This window comes from Falco rusticolus, chromosome 2 (genome assembly GCF_015220075.1).
Source record: "Falco rusticolus isolate bFalRus1 chromosome 2, bFalRus1.pri, whole genome shotgun sequence".
Lineage (NCBI taxonomy): Eukaryota > Metazoa > Chordata > Aves > Falconiformes > Falconidae > Falco > Falco rusticolus.
The window spans coordinates 121,653,572-121,672,456 of record NC_051188.1 but is presented as its reverse complement, the minus strand read 5'-3'; the positions used below and the strand labels follow the sequence as shown (position 1 = coordinate 121,672,456).

The 18,885-nt window shown below is 40.8% G+C and overlaps 1 protein-coding gene across 1 annotated transcript in view; it reads left to right on the top strand.

Annotated features, from left to right (window-relative positions):
- The first annotated feature begins 207 nt into the window (after window positions 1-207).
- The window catches only part of DCBLD2 (discoidin, CUB and LCCL domain containing 2), a 46,377-nt gene continuing 27,699 nt past the window's right edge, over window positions 208-18,885 (top strand). Inside the window, exons 1-2 of the mRNA XM_037378339.1 lie at window positions 208-451; window positions 18,090-18,317. Of these exons, the coding sequence (XP_037234236.1) occupies window positions 343-451; window positions 18,090-18,317 (337 nt within the window). The 5' untranslated portion in view covers window positions 208-342. The remainder of the gene's footprint in view (window positions 452-18,089; window positions 18,318-18,885) is intronic.

Below are 18,885 nucleotides of genomic sequence, written 5' to 3'. Positions count from 1 at the left end.
GTGCCGCGGTTCTGCCGGCCGGGCCCTGCTGCCCCGGCGGGAAGGAACAGCCTGGGCGGAACGCTCCCGGCCAGCTGTGAGGGCGCGCGGAGGTGGCACGGCGAGGAGATGTGGCGCCGAACCCCCAGGGCGCCGCGCCGGGGCCGGGGCGGGCCGGCAGGAAGCGAGCGCGGCGCCGCGCTCCCGGAAGCGGTTGGGCGGCCGCGGCGTCTGCGGGCGGCGAGGGGCGGTGCTGGCTGTCCCGCACGGCGCGACGGGTGCGGGGCGCAGGGCACAGACGCGGCCCGGCCTGGCCGCCCCGCAGCCCGCGATGCCCTGGGACCGCCGGCCACGCCGCGGGGCATGGTGAGCCCGGGGCGGCCGCTCCCTGCGGGGACCCGGCGGGCGGCCTCGCTGCTCCGCTTCAGCCTGCTGCTGCTGGTGCTGCCACGGGGCGCCGGGGCGCAGAAAGGTGGGTGCGGGGGCGGGCGGGCCGCGCTGCCCAGGGCGCCGGGGGGGGCGAGGGAGACGGGCCCTGCGGGACGCTGCCGCTGGGAGGGGAGTCCCAGCCGTCCCCGGCGTGGGCCCGCACCCCGGAGCTGCCCCCCGGCCCGCAGGGGCGAAGGAAGAGCCCGCTCCCCGAAGGGCCCAGTCCGCCCTCGCCTCAGGGCGCGGGGCGGCGGGGCCTGGCGCCGAGGGGGGCCGCCGCGTTTCCCCCGCGGGCTGCGTGTGGCGGCCGGGCCGGGGCAGCCGCCGCGCCGGGGCGGTGTAGGGGAGCCCACGCGTGGAGGCGCCCGTCCCGCTGGTGCCGGGAGGAGCGGGCCGGGTTCCCGGGATCGCGGGGCGGGCTGCGGCGGCTCGGTCCCGGCGTGGCGGGAGCTGAGGGGGCGCCGCAGGAGCTGTCGCTTCGGTCACACGCCTGGGGAAGGCGGTGGCAGTCAGTGCTTTGACAACGTCGTGAAACTTGCGCCTCTGTGGGTACAGGGGTTGAGAATAGAAATTTTATGGTCCTCAGTCCTGCGTGCTTCTTGCACTGCTCTGCTTCCTTTCAGAAATTAAACGCTCTTCTTGTGTAACTTTCAGTATGTCTCAGATGGAAATATATTTGAATGTCACAAATGCTGTATTTAAATGCACAGAGGGAATCAGGAATGTGTGCACCGTGCTGTTAAACGTACACTTTACTTAATTTTTTGAATGCAGAATGGTCAGAGATGTGTCTGTAGAGCAAGCTAGTCGTGTTGACTTACCTCTTCTGCTTACTTCTAGCTGATCGCATTTAGTTCTAAGTACATTCCTATACATGCACGAAGCTAACACTAATAAATCTTTGGCATACCTGGTTTTGTTTTATTTTGGTTTAATTTATAATGGAGGTGGAGAAGACCCAATTGCTTTTGAGGGGAAATGGGACAGTTTTAACATTTAGCCTTCTGAAGGCTGCTGCCAGGTCAGTGGGGCAGCAGCAAGGTGTCAGTTCCTGCTGTAGGAGCATCGTGCTCCAAATGTGTGTGCTGACCTGACACTAGTCTGACCGTTTGGTGAGCAGACTGAGTTTGTTGTTCTAGGAGAAAACTGAAGTAACTGGGTGGGGAGGGAAGAGTCATAATTTTCCTCCAGATTATTGAGTCGAATTGTCTCAGAGTGGTTGGAGGTGTGCTAGAGTGGGTGGGAACATGCAGCAAGAGGTTGGACTGTGTGGACAGCAGGCTTTTGGGTGTGCTGGTCACTTCATCTTTTTATACTCTGAGAAACCGCTGAAGAGCTTGTTCCCAAAATTTCAATTTATGATGTTCCTCCAGTTAATGCTTAAAGTTTGCACAGAAGTCTCTCTTTTGAGCAGTAGGGGAACCTCTTTACTGACAAATCTCATTTTATTTGGCATCAAACCCCAGCTTGTTTTAAGGTTAGGGTCTCTGGTGTTGTCAAATACAAACACTGAAGTATCCTTCAGTCATTGAAACTGTTGAAGCTTCTAAGAAAAGTTCTGCTTGTGAGGGACTGTTTCCTTGCCAAAATATTTCATTTATCTTATTCCAGAGAAGGTTGGGGAGCGCATATCCTGTATCTTTAAATGCTGGCATAGTTCTAATTTGGGTAAAGGAGTCCCATGCGGAAACGAAACTGCTGTCTTGCTCATGAAGGGTCTGCACAGAGCTGTTACTAAATTGATATATTAAATATATGCACAGGCTTCTAAGAGAGTGTGTTGAGATTGCCAATAGAAGTACCCAAGGTTTAGGGAATTCCACAGTTAAAGTTGCTTTTAAGCTCTTCTATAAAAAATCTGGTAAGTGATACTAGATGGGAACCTAGCCTCATTCCTTGTGTTAGGGTGGCTGGTCGTCTGTTAATAAGCAACTATTAATTTTCTGTTCTAGCATTCAGCAGCACTAAGCCTCACATACTACATGGTATTTAAATCTTGTTTTCAAGATACAGTATTTTCATTTCTGACATGCTTTTCTGTAGAGCACCTCCCTAGTATGAACTGATGTAAAAATAACGTATGATTTTGGTCAATTTGAAACTTCCTTTGAATGTTGAGTCAAATGTTTTCTCTTTCCCTCTCTGGATAGCTGGAAACTTGAGGGATGAAAAAGTGCAGGTACTGCTGTGGTGAATATGCTTCTCACTTAGTAGCCCACTGTATTACCTTGGCAGATTTGGGTGGGATTTTTTTTTTTTTTTGGTCTATCATATTGAAAGTCATTCTGTGTATGTAATCTCACATTCTTTGGTCAAGGTCTTGAACTTGAGCATCTCAGTGTCTTGGAAAATATGAGCGTTTTGCATGAGGTTGAACACCTTCAGAAACACTGAAAAAGACTCAACAGAAAGTAACTGGTGCTGTCATATGGTCTCATGCGTTGGGGACTGTCCAGTGGCAGCTGTGCAAGTCAACTCTTGTGATTTTGAAACAATTCTATAGTGACTAGCTCCTGGCTGCAAGGAAACTGCTATTTGAAAAATACTTCAAGTGTTTTATTTTTCATGTAATTAAGCAGGTGTGAGTGAATGAAAGCAAGCCAGCCCATGTAAGCTTCCTGCTCTTTGTAGACTGCATTTTGAGAAGCAGTGCTCTTAACAGATGTTCAGCTATTGATACAAATTTGGTGTGGCCTGTTCATCAGTTAAGTTTAACCTTTTTTTGGCTTTAGAAGAACACAGCTAAGAGAGAAATGGTTGCTTAGCTTTCATCAAAGTAGAACTTGAGTAATGTCTTAGTTATTCTGCAGGTACTAAGATCTCAGGGTCTGCGGACCAGGAACTTTGTCATCACACATGTAGTTTGGTAGCCATCTGTTGGGATTCCTAGTGGATACTGATTTGCTTATAAAGCTGGAATAAAGCTTTAAGTTAAAAAATAAACTCGAGTGAATCCCAAGTGATTTGAAGCAGATTGGTTTTTTTTTTCCCCCCTCAACCTTTTATTTAAAAGAAATTTACTCTGGGTGCTTGGTTTTAAATGTGATTCCCACATTTTGTTGTAAAAAAAAAATACCAAACCATACAGATGTTGTTATATACTCAAACCTTTTGAAGAAAGTACCAGAAAGTCGTTTGTCACCGTAGCTTAAAAATGTTTGTGTCAATGTAGCAGAGGAAAAGAATTTTTGAATGTATGGTGCAAAGTTACCATGATCTGAAATGCTGAGTGAAAGGACTGATGGCTCTGTGCACATTCAACCTAATGAAATTTTCTATGGTCTTGTGTTTTGTGATTGAACTGCAGTATTCCTGGACCTGTTGTGTGTTCCTGTTCCTCTCTAGTTTTGCCGTGTGCCCTCCCCTTCCCTCTGCAGTGCTCCTGGTCTTGCCTTGGCTTGTCCGTCCGGCAAGGCAGTAGACAGCAGTGGCTTTGACTTGTGGCCAGTCCAGAATTAAGCACATGCTGATCCATCAGCTTAGCTTCTGTCTTTCTGTAGGACCTGAAATGGCTCGTGATTGTCCAGATGTTAGGGGCTGAAACAACTGTTGCGACTGTTGTGACTTCCTGGCCACTTACTGTGCTGGGGTGTCTTTGTCACTGAAGTACTGCATTTGGTTTACAGTGTGCTGAGTTCAGGAGTTCCTGAGACAAGTGGGAAGACTAGAACTAGCTGTGTGATTTTTGTGAACTTCATTTCCTTAAACTTTTTTTTTCAGATTCGGAAATAATTGTCCATTTTGTTCACTAAGATAACCTTCCAGTTGTGAACTTCAATCCTGAAAGGATCTAACTATGTCCTCCAGCTATAGATTTGCAAGAGAGGTGGCTTGATTTGGGTAGAAGGAAGCAGACAAAGAGAAGGTTGGTTGAGCTGCGTATCCATCAGCTGGGCAAGAGGGAGGGAGAGAGGTTGTAGCTTCTCCATAGATGTCTTGGAAGAGGTTATTTCCTTTTGGAACAGGTGACTGGCAAGGGTTCCAGCTGCCAAGGTAGCCCATTGCAGGTGTTTGTTTTTTTTTTTTTCCTTCCTCTCCTGCTGCAGATTGCTCCTGGCTTGTGAATATAAAACACTACCACAAAACTGTCTGCTGTATGAGCAATTGTCATGTCTTGGCCTTCATACAAGTGCCATTTTCTACTCTTGCTAAATTAGATTGGGTGGTGTCCCGTTGTCCTTTGTATCCATTGTCCTTGGCTGGGCTCATCTGGGAGGGAGTCACAGCCAAACCCTTGAGGAATTATTTTGATTGAAAAGACCCCCAGCTCTTTGGATGAGAGATTTGTTATCCCTCAAATTAACATCGGAGTAAGTGTTTTATGATGGGAAGGGCAGTGCTCTATTGAACTGTTTGGTTTTGCTAATAGGACAGTTTTACTTGAGAATGCAGAGTGTTTTGCAGATGCAATTGTGCAGAATACAGACTCTTGAGGATTTGGGGATTGGCACCACGTAGGGCAGGAGTGCTGAAGCAAATCCCCTTCATCCTTGTGCTGAGAAGTACAGAAGAATTTTTCAAGGCCAGGGCTTAAAGTGCTGCCAGGCTTAGCTGACATGTCTGCTGATCCAGGTTTTCTTTTTCACTTCCCAGCATTGCACCTTGAAGATAGATGTAGTGAGGAGGAGGAGGAGCAGTGCTCTAGAGAATTGTGTGGAGGAATGCTGTTCCTGGGGGGGAAGTGAGCTGGTGTTGGAAGTATAGACCTAAAAAGCAAAGATTTTTTTCCGCCTTCATTTACTGAGCCTTATTTGAAGTGGTTAGGTGGGTCTGGTGGGCAGAGGTATGTACATGTGTTGTGCAGAGCCATCCTTTCTGGGAGGGTGCCTCATAGCACCGATTCTGTGCAACCCAGCTCATCTTTGGGAGCCTGTTGAGGTCATGCTTGCGTAGTCTGCTCCTCTAAAGGAAAGAATCGCCATTTTGTGTAAATACTTTCTGGGACCAAGTATAAGAACTCATAAGAGTATTACATTTGGTTTGGATTTAAGCAATACAATGCACTTTGGTTTAAATATATATATACACTTCTGTGTACATGGCTATAAAAATCCAGTATCTGAGCTCATGTTAAAAAGGTAATGTAATCTTGTATGCTGCTACTGTGTGCATCTCAAGCCAGTGACCATCTAGCACATTAGTGCATTCTTTAGGAAAAATGTTTTCCTGCTACTGAATGGATATATTCAGCTTTCAAGATTTGGAAAAATGTTTTCTTTATGTTATTCACGTAAGAGAGTAATAATCCATCTGCTTTTCTGCAGTTCTGCCACCTGCTTTATACTCTGCAAAATGATGCATTAGGTCAGGGGTCCTCAAACTTTTTAAACAGGGGGCTGGTGCGTGGATGAAGTGGCAGGACATCATCTGCGGCTGTTTGGTTTCACCCCCCAACCCCCGGCGGGGGCAGGGCAGGGGGGGTCTGTAAATACTGGGGGGCTGGATTGAGGACCCTGGGGGGCTGCATCGGGCCTGCAGGCCGTAGTTTGAAGACCCCTGCATTAGGTTTTTAATGTGATCGCTGCTGTTCTGTATAGTTTCAGTCATCGGCTAGTTCAGTGCTGCCTTGAATGCATCAACTTTGATAGCTTAGATAATCAGTACAAACACAATCCTTGTTGGAATTGCTGCTCAACATATTGACAAATGTTTCTATTTTTTCTTCATAATCAATATTTCTATTGGTTATTTTATCCATATTGTGAAAGCTTTTAAAATAAGCAATTGCATGTCACCTCCACTTTTGTAGCTGCATCCTGTGCTTTGGGAAAGCAGTTAGGATTACCTGGAATTTGTTTTGTAGTCAAAGGATTTCCCTCTCCTCCTGCATTTTGTGATTAACAGTTGCTTTTAGATTAATTTCTTTAATCAAATATTATGGAACATCCGTGGTCCTTTTTTTGGAGAATAGTAGTATTGTTGAAACCGTTGTCCAAGCAACATGGGTTTGTTACTAAACGGAGGTTGGGGGAGGTGGGGAGGGGGAGCAGTAGTAATGTTAACATAAAAGGCTGTGTAGAAACTTGCATTAAAGTAGGATCTATAAAGTTCTCAGTGCATTTTTTTTGTACAGTGTGGTGGGTTATTTTCTGTGAAGCCTGTTCATTAATGTGGTAAGAATGTGAAATACCAGATTTTGTTAAGCTTTGTGCTTTGCCTTCCATTGTTTGAGGCAAACAGTTTGAGCTGTACTATTCACATTCTGTTTGAACTTGTTGCTTTATATTTGAACACATTTGATGTTATTTGAATTAAAAATTAGAGTTGAAAATATGGTAGTGATTTGACATCTGGACCACAGAATAACATTGATTTTGAATATTGCTTTTGTTTGAATAATTCTTTGTCTAGTCTAGAAAAAGAAAACAAACCCCGACCCTTGGATGAGTAAGAAACATTTAACCTGTGCTATGTCCTTGCATGATCACTTAGTTTCCCTTGGTGAAGAGCTGTAAAAGGGTAACATTTCTTTATGGTTGCTAAACTCCTAAAAAATGGATTTAAGGGGCAGATAATTCATACTTGTTTAGCTACCGTTATCTCGGTTATTTCAATCATTTGGATCTTGGGATTGATACACAGGCACTTGATACTGCTTATGGCATTTGGACGCTTCCTGTTGGCATTTCTTACAAAATCTCCATGTTTTTAGTTATCAGTTCTGTTTGGGTTACATTCCTTTTTCTCTACAAATACTGGAATAAAAGAAATTTACCATGAGTTAGCAGACTGTGAGGCTTAGACCAGCAAACAGCCGATGCTTGCTGAATCTCAGTGATTAGTTATTGCTTTGACTTGAGACTAGTTGCACCTTGAAAATCAAGCACATCAGTGTTTATCTTTGACAGTAAGTGACAACTCATACTTCTAGAATTTTCGTTGCGAGTTTGCAGTAAGACTGTAATTTGAGTTGACATCCCTAGCTGTAAAACAATTGAAATACATTTACAGTAACTATGTAAAATATAATACTAAGTGCATTGGCAATTGTTCTAGTCGGGTAAATCCTTTTCAAGAAAAAGGGTTCCTGAAAGCAGAAGATCTGTAAGTAGGGGCTGAACACATACTTGTCAGATGTGCTTGCTTTTAATTTTTGCTAACACAAGGAGGATGTTTTGGCCTGTTCTCTGGTCTCTGTGTATGATAGGTGTTCTGCATTTTGACTCAGTCAGTTACTATTTTCGTACAATTTTTTTGACTGGTGATATTAAGAACCCCTGTTCTTAGAATCTTACTGAAAGTACAAAGTTTCAAGTTTTTGACTGAATGAACTTCTACCCTATTAATAGATGTTCCATGCATCTTGTTTTTGAAGGGTAACACAATTAGGAAAGTTCCAGTTCTGCACAACTGTTCCAATAGCATACATAGCTGTTGCATTAGTAAATGTTTTTGTGTAAGCTGAATAAAGTTTATGAACTTTGTTGTCTCATTCTTGGCAATAGTAGTATTGAATAATAAGGAATTAGCCCATATGCCATAAATAAAGTAGGCGTATTTTTGGAGAATATCTTTGAAACAGTTGGTTTCGTGGTTGTTTTTTGTTGGGTTTTTTTTTTTTTGGGTGGTGGTTGCTTGTTTGTTTTCCTCTCTTAAACGTTTAAAGCATGGTAGCTTTAGAAATAGTTAAAAATTCTCTCTCTCTCAAGATACCTTTAAATCAAGTCTGAAAACTTTCTGGAAAGTTAAATTTAATGCAACATCCTACATTCCCTTTGGTTAGAATCATAATTAGCCAACTGTAAGTAGTTGTGGCATACAAAAAATCAAACCTAAAAGGGTACTTCTGGTCTTCAGTACTGTGAATCTATCTTTCTGTAAAATGACCTATAAATTAGGGTCAGAGAGGTTCAAACCTGACATATGTTTTTTCTTTTTGGGAAGTCTGGAGGTTTTTTTCTTTGGTTGGGGGTGTGTGTGCCTGTGTGTGTGGTTTTTTTTTTCCGTTGTTTTTTTTAAGAAATGTTTCTCCAGTGCTTTCTTTATACTAAAGTTTGTCTTTCATTAGCAAGACTGTATTACATCAGTTTTGTTAATTTTATCATTAAAAAAAAAATCAGATATTTTCAGAGGGTTTTTTTGTTCTGTGTGGATATCTTTGGTTGTATTAACACTTTTAATTGTGCAGTAAAAGTTTAAAGTAAATTTATTACATTTTAACATTCCTGCATTCTTTGTGATGTGAAAACTGAATTCAGCTCCTGCAAAATCACAGGAGACTACGCTGTTAACCATATTCCAGAGATGCTGCATCATATATGTACTGAAAAATGAAAATTAAATCAGTGGTCAGATCATCTGTATGCTTTATTAAACACCTGCCTCCCTGCTTTATAACTTCCCTTGTTAATCTGCCCTCTAAACCTTCCTCTCAGATTTTTGAAGTTCTTTCCAAATCTACTTTCAGTTCAAGGAAGAGGTTTTGTCATCCAGGATTGGAATAGTATCCGAGTGATAATCCTGCAGGCTACAGATCTTTGCATCCTCAATCTTGCTGAAATTCAATGTATTGTGCATGAGGCCACATGGATTCTCTTTTTTTGATGCTTCTTCCCCACAGTGGTTCTTCATATAGAACCATTTCCTAAATGATATGCTGATTTTCTTGGTTCTTTACTTGAAGTGCTGTGGGAGATGCCCTTTTGATATGTCCTTGAGGAATATTATTAGTGGTGGAAGGGTAACTTGAAGAGCTTGGTATGCTTCTGTAAATGGTTGTGAGCAGATAACTCTTCTGTCTTGATTTTGAAAAAGATGATGGTGTAAAAGCTTCTCAGAGTGATGCTGTCTGTCATATTAGACTAATACTGTTGATCTTAGTCTGGCATTTAAACAAAGTTTGTAAATAAATATTCTATAAAATTATTCCAGATTTGTAAAAGGGTATTTAGGGATGAAAAATAATTAACATTTTCTCCTCATAATCGATGATCTATTTGTGGTTTTCTTTAGACTGGGTAATCCTGACAGCTCAGACGTTGCCTAACTGTGAAGAGGAAATCTTTTCAGGTCTCTTAATTGATGTTTCTTGGAGTACAGGTAGTAATTGTTTCAGTGCCCAGTTGCAGCTTCAGATACTAAGGGAGGTAGGAACACTGAACTGTTTTAGCAGTTTTGTCACAGTTCTTTTATACATCCTATTTTTGCACTTCTAGTTTTATACTGAGGTGGAACTAAAGTAGCATATTAATTAGACTTGGCAAGACAAGTAACTTGTATAGCTGCTTGGATGTAGATGTTTTTTGTATAGAGAAACCCCACAGGAATGAGGAGGTGAAAGATCTTCAGTATCTTGAGTAGAAAGATTAATTAGGAGAGCAATGGAAACAGAAGGTGAATTGCAGTGTCACGGTTTTGCTTGGTTCCTTCTAGGAGCCAGGAGATTTTGGCTGTGGAAGGGTAGTTGGCTTAAGAGATCTACACGCGTATGGAGTATGTTGTGCATGTATGTTTGCCAGCAAATCCGCAAAGGTTTTCATAGTTGGCAACTTGTGCATCTTCAACAGGACTGTAGCCAGTTAAAGCTGTGTCTGGTCGTTTTAACTTTGCTCCAGAATGTTTAAGATGTGGAGAAAAACATCTTGCCTTGTTCAGTGTGGTGGACAGAAGCCACTGGTGCTTAATTTTTCTTTTACAAATCTGTGAGTTTTGTGAAACCAGGAAGGCTTGAACCACTGTTACCTGTTAATTTATATTTTTATGCCATTATATACAGGTGTCAAAATATGTATTATTATCACAAGGGTGGAAAGAGAGACACATTAAATTTAATCAGTTTGACCACCTACATATGAAGTCCAGTGCTGATGAGTTTTTATCTTTTTCTCAAGTATAATTGAAAACGTCAAATAAAGCATTTTCATTACTTTATCTCTTCATTTTTTGAAGAGCTGATTTCAGGGTCTGCAGTTCTGTAACACAAGACACCCTTTTCTTGCCTTGAAGGAGTTACAGCAAAGCTGATGGGCAGTTTTAAAGTTCACAGGTCGTTTTTACTGGAGCTTCACACACTGATGACTTCCTACATGATCTTGCTATATTTCTGTGATAAATTTTGGCACCAGTGACTGAAGTGTGTATATTTACTGTTATCTTCCTAATCATCCTATTTTTCAGTAGCACATATTGTTTGTTTCATTGATTGTATTTATAGAAGGTCACAAGTGTGAAATCACCCTTCCTTTTAAGGGAACCTCTACAAGGCAAAATCAGGAATGAATTATCTTTTAGAATAGGTTCTGTATTATATTTCATTACACTAGAATGAAACCATGTTGTTCACGGGGGAAAACTCCAGACAGTGCCCATCATAATTTTGCAATTAGAGTTGAAAATCAGTGTTAGAAATCAAGATGATGCTGTATGCCACCTACACTGACAGAGATACTGGTGTAGGGATGTGGAGTGTTACTGTTTCATCAGTTGGATGACAAACTTTAAAAGAGGGTTAGAAACTGGTATTTAAAGTCACTTCTTGGTGCAACTACGGGATGCAAATAATTCCAGCTGTTGAGTTTTTCTTTTTGAAAGCATCTAGATGCCCTGCTGTTTTTTGATCAGGTACCCAACCCATCAGCTTCCTTCCTGCTGGCTTCTGTTGATTCCATGGTAGCCAGTCATGATTTTTACCACTGTCAGCTGCTGTCTCACCCTCTGCCCCCTGCCCCTACCTTGCATTATCTCCATTGCACAGGCTCCTGGGACTGTTAGACTGCTGTTGATGCATACCTGTACCTTTACTCAAGAACAGGCAGAGAAGGAGGTAACCTGGGTATAAAACTGCTGTGCAGCTCAACACAGGTATGACAAGCACCAGCAGTGGCTAGGGCGAGAAGTCACAGCTCTTTATAAAAGTCAAGATGGTACTGCTGAGTTTGGTGTTCATGTATGCCACCATGGATCTGCAGCGTAGGTGGTGTAGTCCCATTTATCAACAGGTAACAGAAGAGATAAGAAAATGACTGTGGTGTCATCTGGAGAATTTTTTTGCCTCTTTGTTGACACATGTAAGGCTTGTGAAATTTCGTTTGGTCCTGGTGTGGTGGTGGGTTTGAAGACCTTAGAAGAGATTGGAAGCCTATTCTTACCATGACTGCTGCTTATTCTCATGGAGCTTTGTGTGACCACCTGTGTGTTATTTTTAATTTCCTTCATCAGCTTTGTTTCTGCTGCATAGCACTTAAAGCACTGAAGCACAGCAGCGTTTATTTTTATGAAAGTGTTGGTGCAGATTGCTAAGTAAATGATATGTCTTCGGAAGTGGGCAAGCTGCATGTGCCAGACAAAAGACAAGGTACAACACAAGTTGTCACTGTGACTCAGCATGGGCAGCAGATCAGGAGGGCTTCTGCAGTATGTGTCATTGAACACAGAGCCCTCTTAGAGAGTCCTCACGTAAATCACTTTTCACCATGGCTAGCCTGTCTTTGTAGGCTGCTTTTGCCTGCATACTATTTAAGCAAGTCATAGCTGTCCCCGGGGACTTCTCTCGTTTTCCCGATTTCAGCAAGAAAAAGGTCTGCAGCAGTCTCGTACAGCTGATCTTTCCTGGTTTTTTGAAGTAGTCAGGTTAGTACATGATAGCAGAGGAAGAAAAGCTTATCTGCTCTGATGATTTAAGAATTTAAGTTAATTTGTTTTAAAAATTATACTGTATTTTGGAAGTTAAATTTAGCAAGGCTATGTTACTCTTTTGTGCAAAATTCAGTGGCTGGAAGCAAAGACTGCATTTCCAGAGATAGTGATTGAAAAGCTGTGTGTACAGATTAAAATAGTAAAGTACTAATTATCACTAGCCTAGCATGAAGCTAGCATTGTAGATGCAAACAGTAAAATTTTGTTGTAACGGCATCTTAAATTGTGTACTTTTGCTATAAGAGCAAGAATGGGCTGCTGTGTCCTGCCCCCGGCCCTCGCTGCACTGAGCTGCCAACGTTGTGAAAGGCAAAATGCCTGTGGTGCTTTACCTTTTGTCCTATTCCTCAGCCCGAGGTTTCCTCACCCTTCTGAGGGTGACCAGAAGCAAGCAGATAATCCGGGCCCGAGATAAGGGTGGCCCCGCCCCACCCGGGTGGCCCACCAAAAGCTAGAGGCAGACAAGGCTTGCCTTTGTCTGTGGCTGCACTAATTTAAAGTGCCTTCAAGTGTTTATTGAGCTATGGTCTCACCTGTGGAAGCGTGGGATTTTTTATGTGTGAAACATCTGTAATGGGATGAAATGTGCAAACCAGTGTGTTACTGAGGTAAATAAAGGACATAAAGATGAAGGTGGCCTGTGTACTTGTTGGCTTGTTAAGAAAATTAATTCTGACAGAGGAGCGGATTACTTCTGAAGAATGTAGTTGTGTGGATTTTGGTAGAAAAAGCAATGGGTCTGGAGGACACCAATAAGGACATTTGGAAATACCTGAACAAGCTGTTTAGAATTTGATGTCTCAGTGGTCTTCATTCCTGCTTCTTAATCATGGATTGTTATGTTGGTTGTGTAAACTTTCTTGCCCACACTGAGAAAAGCAAAAAGTGGATGCAGTGTCTCTTAGGGACACACTGATAAAAAGTGGGAAAGAGCACAGGAACTGAACAGAAGAGGAGGAATTACATCAGTGCATTGAATCAGAGGTAGTTGTGTATTTGCAGTGAAATTAAATGCCTTAAAACATCTTCTTGCTTACATAACTCTAATAGATTTGATTCTACCTTTACTTAGATTTGATTCTACCTTTACTTAGATTTGATTCTACCTTTACTTAGATTTGATTCTACCTTTACTTAGATTTGATTCTACCTTTACTTAGATTTGATTCTACCTTTACTTAGATTTGATTCTACCTTTACTTAGATTTGATTCTACCTTTACTTCGTTAAGAAAGAGTTAATTACATCCTGTATATAGTCACAAACTTAAAGAAAATCCTAACTTACATATGTACAATCTTCTCAGGAAACCCACTGGTTAAATTGAGTCTGTTCAAAAGGCAGTGCCATGTGTTAAAATTGAGATCAGCATTTTGATATGCATTGGTTATGCCTTACAGACTGTAATCTTAAACTGTCTGATGTCTTTATCATTCTCTCTTCTCCAAGTAAGGAATGGGAAAGCATCCTCTAGTCTTAAAGATTACTTTTCAATGTGTTTTGGTAGTGAGAACAAGATTAGCAGTCACTAACAGCAGCCAATTTCAGGGGGAAAAGTTCTGATTAATTGACTCCAACAACTACGAAGAATAATTAATCTTTTTGTGGGTATTATTAGAGTACTTAGCACCCACTTCTGCATGTGCAGTATCCTCTCATTTTATTAAATTTGACAGTTTCTTCTTACCCAGTGCACTTTGGTATGTTTGTACTGGTTCGAGTTCTGTATTTTGTTGATGTAAAGAACTTGTGTATGAGAAATGGTTTTAAATCATTTGCATGATCGCATCAGACATCAGTGTGCCACAGGCCGGGGGGTCACCTGAAATCTGTCAGGATAATTCATCCAGACTGCACTCGACGGCGCCTGCAGAAGAGATGAATGGTTCTCCTGACAACAGCAGTCTGCTTGCCTCTGCCCCCTGCTTGAGGCACCCATGTTTCCAACACACATTTTGGTGAAGAGCTGAGCTTATTCATGTTTGGTATGAACACGGTCCTCAGGACATGTGAAATTCAATGCACATCTGCAGACCTTCCAGCACATGTCAGGTATAATGTATGTGCAAGTGATGTGATGCTACTGTGAAGAGCTTTCTCTGTTCTGCAAGTGCATTAGGTCTGTTGTGTGACAGAGAAGGCTGAAAGAAAGCAGGAGAGTCATTAGCTGTGTACTGACAACAGAAACTGTCAACCCATTCAGGAATAATTGATTTAGGCATTGATGTCTGTCTCTTCTAGGTGTTCTCAGATATTCCACACTCATGCATACAGATTAATAGGAGCAAAAGATTCAGTGGCACTTAATGACTTGCAAATGAAGTAGCTAATGCTCCTATATAAGTGGCTGTAGCGCAAAAAATTGTACTTTCTCTTTTTATTGTAGAAATTGCTGAGTATTGCAGATTGCTCCCCTGATGCAGGAGATATATATATATACACACACACACACATATCTCTGGAGTTGATCAGTGGTATTTGTGCAACTTTGGCAGAAATGATGAAGCACCACTTACATAGGGAGGCTCAAGAGCTACCCTTTTATAGTACCAATAAAATAACATGAGGTTTCGTTCTTCTGCAAGTTTCACTGGAGATGTGATTTTTAGAAATTTCCAAATAGCTCCTGAATGATGTTGCTGCTGCACTTGGCAGACTATCTGTTATTGCATGTTGGACATGCAATGATAATCTTTAAATTCTTCAGGCATGATGTGTCTGGCACTTCTGCTATCACTAACCTAAGTGAAACACACAACAAAATGAGTTCTCAAATGTCCAGCCAGAATTAACTACTTTTAAAAATTGGCTTCATAGTACAACAATGCTGCAGATGCAGTTCAGCACAACATTTTTCCTTTCCATTTCTTTCTAGTATGATTTGACAACAGGTTCTTTAATGTGGATAGGTTAGAGGAGTATTTTTCCTCACATGTTTTCAAGAATGCCTTCAGCAAAAGGGAGATTTGAAATTTGCATTTCCATTAAATTGTGTGAGACAGATTAGTAAGGTTTTCTATCTAGCCACTGGGAACATGACTGATTGTTTCAAGCTACAAGGGGAAATTTGACATTTCTTAGTGATGCATCTTTAAAAGAAAAGTCTCAGTGTCTTTTTAAAACTTATTTTATTTGCATTTTATCTCCTAAATGTGTGTGTGAGGTTGTTTCTGGAGTTCTTTCGCTTTTCTCATCAGAAGGGTGTACCCTGTTCGTCATACAAATGTAGTGCCGGTATTGTTTTATGCTTGAGACAGCTGAACAGCAAACTAGTGAATAAGAGGTTTAAATGAATGTTAGGCATGATCTTTTCTGCTTTTAACTGGAGAAGTTTACAATTTAAGTACAATTTGGATCAAAGAAGATACCTGAGCTCTCCTTTGTCTTTACCTTCCAGCGGCATAGGCTTAAGATGCAAAAGTGTGGGGAAGAATCAGAAATGCATAATCGTGTGTGTTACTGGTATTCCTGGCTGTAAGAACTAGCATTTGTGTGGTTACTGCATTGCAATAACAGGCCCATTGAAATGAGAAATAATTAACTATCAAGTATTCTAGATAGCATAAACATTTCCTTAAAATGCACTCAGAACAATTTATCTGCCCTGTACAGGTGAAAGCTATTATGATTTCATGTTCAAAAAGCCACTTTATTAGTGTATCTGCATAATGTTTTCAATCCGTACATGAGTAAATGGTTGCTTACTGCTGTCACAAGTTAGGAAATGCAGAGAACTGCTTAACTGGCTTGTTGCATTTAAGACGTAACCTAAACCTGACTGCTGCATATGTTGAAAATTAATTTTACATGTCTGCAGTATAAAGAGTTTTGAAATACTAGCCATAAATATCACCATAAATACAGGCCTAGTATATATTTGTTGTTTCGATTGTTGTTAATAACTTCCATGCGTTTCGTAATGTATGTGAGTACTTGCTTGCAAAAAAACCCCAGTTTACTAGCAAAGAAATCAGTATTTTTCTTGACTGTTAATCATATTGTGACTAATAAGGAATCTGACATTTAAATGTTTACTAACTAGTAAACCAAACCCCTACAGGTTTTCAATGATAAATCTTTTACTTACTCTTAGCTTTATAACATGTCTTTGGAAAGAAACCAGGATTAAAGTGATACTCAAGACATGTGGTTTAAGCTACTTGTTTGTAACATTGGGCAATTGTGCCTCACGTATTAGAACAGCAGTAATCTAAGAAAGTGATTTCTCAGCTGTCACCCAAATGGAAATAATACTTGTGATGGGATGGAACAAAGCATTTTAAAGTAAATTGCTAAAACTGGATGAAGAAAAAACATGTCTAAGCAACAGCTTTTCAAATAGAAATTTTGATTTTACTGAAACAGTTATTCTAGTTCCCTTTCCAAAGAAGATGCCTCATTTTGCTTCAAAACTGCTAGCAAGAAAAAAAAAGCTGCAGTTTGCATCTGTTTGTGATTCTGTATATACAAGCAGCACTTAGCTTTTACAACATGCAGCTATTTGTCAGTGTGCTCAGATTATAAAGAGAATAGGTTAGTTAAAATTCTTAAATATGTATACAGTTTTTGTTCTTAAAGCTAAGCTTACCTTTCATGTTTAGCAGAGGAACTACATATGCTAGTATATGGTAGGAAACACTTTGACTGACTTCTAGCTGACAAAACAAACATCTGTTGATACAAATTATGTTGAGCATTGTGAACTTCTGGAGTGCGGGATTTTGACATAATGTTAAGTCGGTTATAATCACTTGGGAAGTACTATACACAGGCATGAATTCTGAAGGGTGGAATGGACCTACAGTTAATACATGTATTTTGAGTGGTGTAAAAGACATTTTTTAGCAGCATATCTAACCTGATTTTTGACTTTGCTATTTTTGCTTATGTTACTTTATTGAAGATCCTGAAAGGTCCTCATTGCTTTTAGGATAGTGTGTACAGGTCTTTTTCAAAAGATCTCCAGACTTTCATGATGCTGTTCCTGGCATACTCTTTTCATGAGACTAAATTCAATAAATAGGCTTTTTAGCCTCCGGTGCTACAAAAATAAACCTGAAATGTTACAAGGCTTATTTTCTGGGGCTTAGGTTACTGGAGGTATTAATTCTGCTGGGTGTGCCTTTATGCTCAGGAATACTTTGTTTCATCTTGATTTATAAAGAGCCAGTGATGGCCAGTGTTCTGTAAAGAACATTCTGATTTCCAAAACAGCCCAGATACTCTTAAGCTTCTTCTACTACGTACTGGGGGGAATTAATGTCTAGCTGAGTAAATAGATTTATGGGTTTGCTCTTTATAGTTTGATTTTGAGAATACACAATTTGTGCTGGTTTTTTCCCACTTGTTAAATAAGTTGTCTTTAGCATTGTTACTACTGTTTAAAATTAATACTCAAATGTTAGGTAGAGGGCTCATTATAATTTGTAATCAATATGTTGTACAAATCCAGAAAAAACTAGCATGGCCTCTAAAGAACTGTAAAAAATTAACTACAGTGTTAAAATTGTGCTATATTAGAAAACAGCACACCAACAGTTTGATGATAGTCAGGCCTGGCAGTTATTTTCAGTAGAGTATTTGCTTTCCATTGTCTTTATTCTTTTTCATTATGCTGTGGGTACAGCAAGAAGTAAAACAACTGATGTGCTTTTGTTTTATCAGTGGGTTTCTCCTTCCTTTTCAGAACGTGTTTTTTTCTGTACATAGGTTTTGAGGGAACGTGAGATAGCAGGGACACTTTCTGTACTAACTGTGCAATTTCTTAAGTAATTATGGAGGATTTTTTGTATGGTTGAGGAAGCTGTAGCAGCTCTCTGATCACCTGTGATGAGAAGCTAAACATTAGGCAACATTGGTTGAATGTTATTTTCTCACAATAGCTGTTTCATCTGCATGTGACTTACCCTGGAGTTTTCTTGCAATATGATTAGTATGGTTAAGAAACCAGCAAATCTTACACCACTGCTAAAAAACAGGATGATGAAATTGCCAGTGAAGCTGCGAAGATGAACTCGTGTTGCTGATTTGTTTTTATTCTTTTGCAGGTGATGGATGTGGGCACACCGTTCTGGGCCCTGAAAGTGGAACTCTTGCTTCGATAAACTACCCACAGACCTCTCCCAACAGCACAGTTTGTGAATGGGAAATTCGTGTAAAGCCTGGGCAGCGAGTTCAGCTCAAATTTGGTGATTTTGATATTGATGACTCGGATTCTTGTCATTCCAGTTACTTAAGAGTTCACAATGGGATTGGCCCCACAAGGGCAGAGATAGGTAGGCGCTTTTACTGTTGGTGTTTGAAAGCTATTGCCTTGTAAAGAACTTGGATATACTGTTGTTACTTTTCTTACTTTTTAAATTTCTCCTTGTTTACGTGCTCTGAGCATAGAGTAACTACTAGGTGTTAAGTTTTTTTTTGTAGCCCTGGAAAACTGTAACCGTTCAGTTTGATATTGGGCAGGGTATGACCTTGTCTGAATACATCATGCACTGCTTTGTACAGTGTGGGTTGTGAGTCTTATGAGAAGTGATGAAAAGAAGGAAATTTTCATTATTTACAGGAATCTCAAATAAGGTAAAGAAAGGGATTTTAATAATTTTGTAATCAGAGTTGTGTTTTTCCTGAACTTTGTATCAAGGAAACACAGCAAAACTGTGAGGAGTGCTCTCTGTACCTCACCTCATGAGAAAAACAGCCATCAGGGACCAGTTTTAATAAATTTACTACTGGTAGTACTTCTAGAAAGCATAGCTAAGGAAAGATTCTCTTATATGCTATAGGGGTCTTCAGTGCAGAGAGGGAGTACAGGTGCAACTGTAACTATATAAAAATAAAGAGGTA